Source organism: Bison bison, unplaced genomic scaffold (assembly GCF_000754665.1).
Source record: "Bison bison bison isolate TAMUID 2011002044 unplaced genomic scaffold, Bison_UMD1.0 scf7180017833525, whole genome shotgun sequence".
Lineage (NCBI taxonomy): Eukaryota > Metazoa > Chordata > Mammalia > Artiodactyla > Bovidae > Bison > Bison bison.
This window is the reverse complement of record NW_011472013.1, coordinates 25,842-31,179: the sequence shown is the minus strand read 5'-3', so window position 1 is coordinate 31,179 and position 5,338 is coordinate 25,842. Positions and strand designations below refer to the sequence as shown.

The following is a 5,338-nucleotide window of genomic DNA, read 5'->3' as shown; positions in this document are numbered from 1 at the left end:
GGATTTTCCAGGCAAGAGTACTGGAGTGGGGTGCCATTGCCTTCTCCGATATATATATATATATATATATACTACCACATGTAAAATAGCAGCTAGTAAGAAACTGCTTATAACACAAGGAGCTCAGCTTGGTGCTTTGTGATGACCTAGATGGGGAGAAGGGGAGTGGAGTGGGAGGCTTAAGAGGGAGGGGATATATGTATACTTATAGCTAATTCATGTCATTGTACAGCAGAAATCAATGCAACATTGTAAAGCAATTACATTCCAATAAAAAATTTTAAATAAAAAACAAACCCATCTGGAACCAGTGTAGCACTTATTTAAAAACACCATGTATTACCAAACCCATTTAGACTGGTCCAAAATGTTTCCCCGAGTGTGGTAGTATAAACAGCTTCTCAGGAGTTAAGACTACCTTAAATTTAACTCACCCAAAGTTACAAGCAGTAGCCCATCCAAGTTCATATGCTTTCCTCATAAGGAAACCACCAAAGATTCGATTGAAAATGTTCCGCTCCTATAGGACATAAGATAAATACTAATAAATACAAGCTTGTGACTATCCAAATCTACAGAATAAGGAATTAACAATGCCATAGAACAGAGGACAGTCTTGAAAAGCAGGTCAAATCTTAGATGAGTGTCATGAGTCCTAGTTATCCTGTTCAGAAGATTCTTCACTAAGTTCCAATACCTGAGGGTGGCAAATATCCAAGCTCTTGAGTTTTGAATTCTCCATCCACACTGAATTAGCAGGCAAAACTCGACTTCGAAAACTTATAGTCCTGTGCAAATGGAGATTGAGGAAACCCTGTCAATGCCATGGTTCTACTGCGGAAAAGTAAAATATTTCCAAACACCACCCAAAAGAGCAAGTGTAGCTCTGGAAAAGGCCTACTTTCGCAACCCAGAATCTCACCATCCTAACTTACTTTGGATCCAGCGTGTTAAGAAACATCTCATGTATGGTTGTCCTCTCCTCGGCAGTGGGGGCCATTTTCAGTAATGACGTGGAGCTAAAGGCGACCCTTCTCCCCTTGTTCACTGCAACAGGGGACAATAAAAGCTATGATCAGAAGGGCCACACTACAGCACAAGGTTCCTGTCCAGGGCTGCCTAGGACCCTATAAACACAGTATTTCCAGATTTTGAAAAGCCCACTGGAAATTGTACATTTATCCCAGAGAAGGTTGCTGAGGCTACATAAAACTTCCAGTGATTTTTTTGCTTTCAGATAGAAATCATATCAACTCAGTGTGAGATCACTTATAATCACCTTGACCTACAGACCCAACCAGCAGTTATTTCATGAAGAGACAACTTGCATTTCATCAAAAGTGAGAAAACAAATTACTTAATATTGTATGATCAATAAAATTGTTCAAAGAATGGACTCTTTGGACACTTGACTGGTATGTGGAGTCCACACATACTCTTAATTTCCTCTGCAACAGAGTTAATATGTTTTTTAAATTATATCTTATTATGAACAAATTAATATACATTCTCCCTGTTGAAAGAGCTCTTCTTCCTCTGGGCTTTCAAGAATGAGTGGATTTACAAAGGCCGGCCTAAAGAGAAAAAAGAAAAAAAATTTAAGACATGCCGTTACCTAAAAAAAAAAAAGTGAAGATTTTCATTTTAGGTAATGCTACTGACAGCTTCACATAAGAGCTCTGGAACAATCAAGGGAGCCTTCTGGACAGACTTATCTGCACACTAGAAAGTTCATATTGTAAAAAAGGATATGGCCACTTGTCAAAATGTTTCACCTGACTCTAATTATGAGGAAATAGCCAAAAACAGGTTGTAAAAATTCTGTAAGACAACTGGCCTGGACTCTTCAAAAATGTTAATATCTTTTCAAGGCAATCAACATATTCAATTCAATCCCTATCAAATTACCATGGAATTTTTCACAGAATCAGAACAAAAATATTTTAAACTTGTATGCAAACACAAAAGACTCTGACTAACCATAGCAATTCTGAGAAAGAAAAACGGAGCTGGAGGAATCAGGCTCCTCAACTTCAGACCATACTACAAAGCTACAGTAATCAAAACCATATGGTACAGGCATAAAAACAGACATATAGATCAATGGATCAGTATACAAAGCCCAGAAATAAACCCACACACTTATGGTTAATTAATCTACCACAAAAGCGGCAAGAATATATCATCCATGGAGAAAACACAGTCTCTTCATTAAGTGGTGCTGAGAAAACTGGACAGCTACATGTAAAAAAATGAAATGAGAACATTCTCTAATACCATACATAAAAATAAACTCAAAATGGATTAAAGACCTAAATGTAAGGCGAAGTACTACAGAATTCCTAGAGGAAAATATAGGCAAGATACTCTTTGACATAAATAGCAGCAATATCTTTTTGGATCTGTCTCCTAGAGTAATGGAAATAAAAACAAACAAAAAAAGAAACAAATGGGACCTAACCACCCTTATGGCAGAAAGAGAAGAAGAACTAAAGAGTCCCCTGATGAAAGTGAAAGAGGAGAGTGAAAAAGTTGGCTTAAAGCTCAACATCTGAAACTAAGATCATGGCATCTGGTCCCATCACTTCATGGTAAATAGATGGGGAAACAGTGGAAACAGTGGCTGACTTATTTTGGGGGCTCCAAAATCACTGCAGATGGTGACTGCAGCCATGAAATTAAAAAACTTACTCCTTGGAAGGAAAGTTATGACCAACCTAGACAGCATATTAAAAAGCAGAGACATTACTTTGTCAACAAACGTCCATCTAGTTGAGGCTATGGTTTTTCCAGTAGTCATGTATGGATGTGAGAGTTGGACTATAAAGAAAGCTGAGTGCCGAAGAATTGATGCTTTTCAAGTGTGGTGTTGAAGAAGATTCTTGAGAGTCCCTTGGACTGCAAGGAGATCCAAGCAGTCCAACCTAAAGGAAACCAGTCCTGGGTGTTCATTGGAAGGACTAATGTTGAAGCTGAAACGCCAATATTATGGCCACCTGATGTGAAGAGCTGACTCATTTGAAAAGACCCTGATATTGGGAAAAATTGAAGGCAGGAGGAGAAGGGGACGAAAGAGGATGAAATGGTTAGATGGCATCACCGACTCGATGGACATGAGTTTGGGTAAACTCCGGGAGTTGGTGATGGACACGGAGGCCTGGCATGCTGCAGTTCATGGTGTCACAAGGAGTCAGACACGACTAAGCAACTGAACTGTACTGAACTGAATCAAATTTAAAAGCTTTCGCACAACAAAGGAAACCATAAACAAAATGAAAAGACAACCTACATACTGGGAGAAGATATTTGCAAATGATACAAATGACAAAGGATTAATCTCCAAAATATACAAACAGCTCATACAGTTCAATATCAAAACAAACAATCCAACAAAACATGGACAGAAGATATAAATAAACATTTCTCCAAAGAAGACACACAGATGGCCAAAAGGCACATGAAAAGATGCTCAACATTGCTAATTATTAGAGAAATGCAAATCAAAACTACAATGAAGTCATCACCTCACACAGGTCAGAATGGACATCATCAAAAAGTCTACAAATAGTAAATGCTGGAAAGGGTGTGGAGAAAAGGGAACCCTCCTACACTGTTGATAGGAAGGTAAATTGGTGCAACCACTATGGAAAACAGTATGGAGGAGGTTCCTTAAAAAACTAAAAACAGAGCTACCATATCCCACTCCTGGGCATATACCTAAAGAAAATCATAATCCCAAAAGATACATTCACCGCAATGTTCACTGCAGCACTATTTACAATAATCAAGACATGGAAGCAACCTAAGTATCCATCAACAGAGGAATGGATAAAGACAATGTACAAAGAAACAGAGGAAAACAATAGAATGAAATATTATTTAGCCATAAAAAAGAATGAAATAATACCATCTGAAGCAACATGGAGAGACCCAGAGATTATCATACTAAGTGAAATAAGCCAAAGACAAGTATCATATGATATCCCTTATATGTGGAATCTAAAAAAAATGATACAAATAAACTTATTTGCAAGACCAATAGATCACAAACAGAACACAAACTTATGGATACCAAAGGGGAAAGGGGGGAGATAAATTGGGAGTTTGGGATTTACATATACACATCACTATATGTAAAATAGATAAACAGCAAGGACCTACTGTATAATACAAGGAATTATAGTCAATATTTTATAATAATTATATGGGGAAAGAATCTGAAAAAGTGTATCTATATATAGAGAGAGAGAGATACATAACTGAATCACTTTGCTGTATACCTGAAACTAACACAGTATTGTACATCAACTATACTTCAGTAAAAGGTTTAAAAAGTCAACGTCTTAAAGGACAGAAAGTGCGAGTGGGATTGTTTTAAGGGAAATTATTTAAAGAAACATGATAATAACATATAATGTGTGCTTAGTCGCTCAGTTGTGTCCGACTCTTTGTGACCCCATGGACTGTAGCCCATCAGGCCTCTCTGTCCATGGGGATTCTCCAGGCACGAATACTGGCTTGGGTTGCCATATCCTCCTCCAGCGGATCTTTACAACCCAGGGATCAAACCCAGGTCTCCCACATTGCAGACAGATTCTTTACCATCTGAACCATCAGGGAAGCCCCAACAGCATACTACACATGGTCCTTAATCAGACCCTGACTCAAGAGAAAAGGTTATAAAGAATATTTTAGGGACAACTGGCATGGTTTGAATATGGATCAAATATTAGAAACAATAATTGTATAACTGTTAAATTTCTTGGATATAATAAAGTTGCTGACGTTATATAGGCGAATCACCTTATTCTTAGGAGATACATGTTTAATTATTTATGGGTAAAGTAGTCTCAACCTTACTTTGAAACCATTACATGAGGAAAAGTGTATATATTTGTATTTACTGAGAAAGGGCAAGAGTAAGGTAAAAGTGGTAAAATCTTAATTTGAGAGCTTAGGTGAAGGGTGCTCATTGCATTATTCTTTCTACATTCCTGTAGGTATCAAATTTTTCAAAATAAAACACGGAGAAAAGGGATAATCCTTCACTATGGTAGAATCCAAAGGTTGGATGAAACAAAAATGGAAATAAAAGTACTGAAATAGCAGCTTGGAAAATTAGAATGCATCAGCTGGGTGAGAAACTTTAAGTAATGCCTTCAGTGCTGGAAAAGGAGCCCCAGGTCAGCCACTAGGAGCAGCAGGTCAGCTGGAAGTGGCTGGAGGAGATAGAGAAGACAGGTGGATACTTCACTCAGATAAGAGTCACCAAGGGATTTTTTTGCTCTTAACTTGGGTCTCCAAGTCAGTTTTCCATGCAGCAAAAGAGATTTCTCAT

The 5,338-nt window shown here is 37.8% G+C and overlaps 1 protein-coding gene across 1 annotated transcript in view; it reads right to left on the bottom strand.

Moving 5' to 3' along the window:
- The window catches only part of ACOT9 (acyl-CoA thioesterase 9), a 29,225-nt gene that overhangs the window by 1,579 nt on the left and 22,308 nt on the right, over positions 1-5,338 (bottom strand). The window contains exons 8-11 of the mRNA XM_010832548.1: positions 1,507-1,574; positions 936-1,047; positions 698-788; positions 435-520 (exon numbers count right to left, since the gene is read on the bottom strand). Of these exons, the coding sequence (XP_010830850.1) occupies positions 435-520; positions 698-788; positions 936-1,047; positions 1,507-1,574 (357 nt within the window). The remainder of the gene's footprint in view (positions 1-434; positions 521-697; positions 789-935; positions 1,048-1,506; positions 1,575-5,338) is intronic.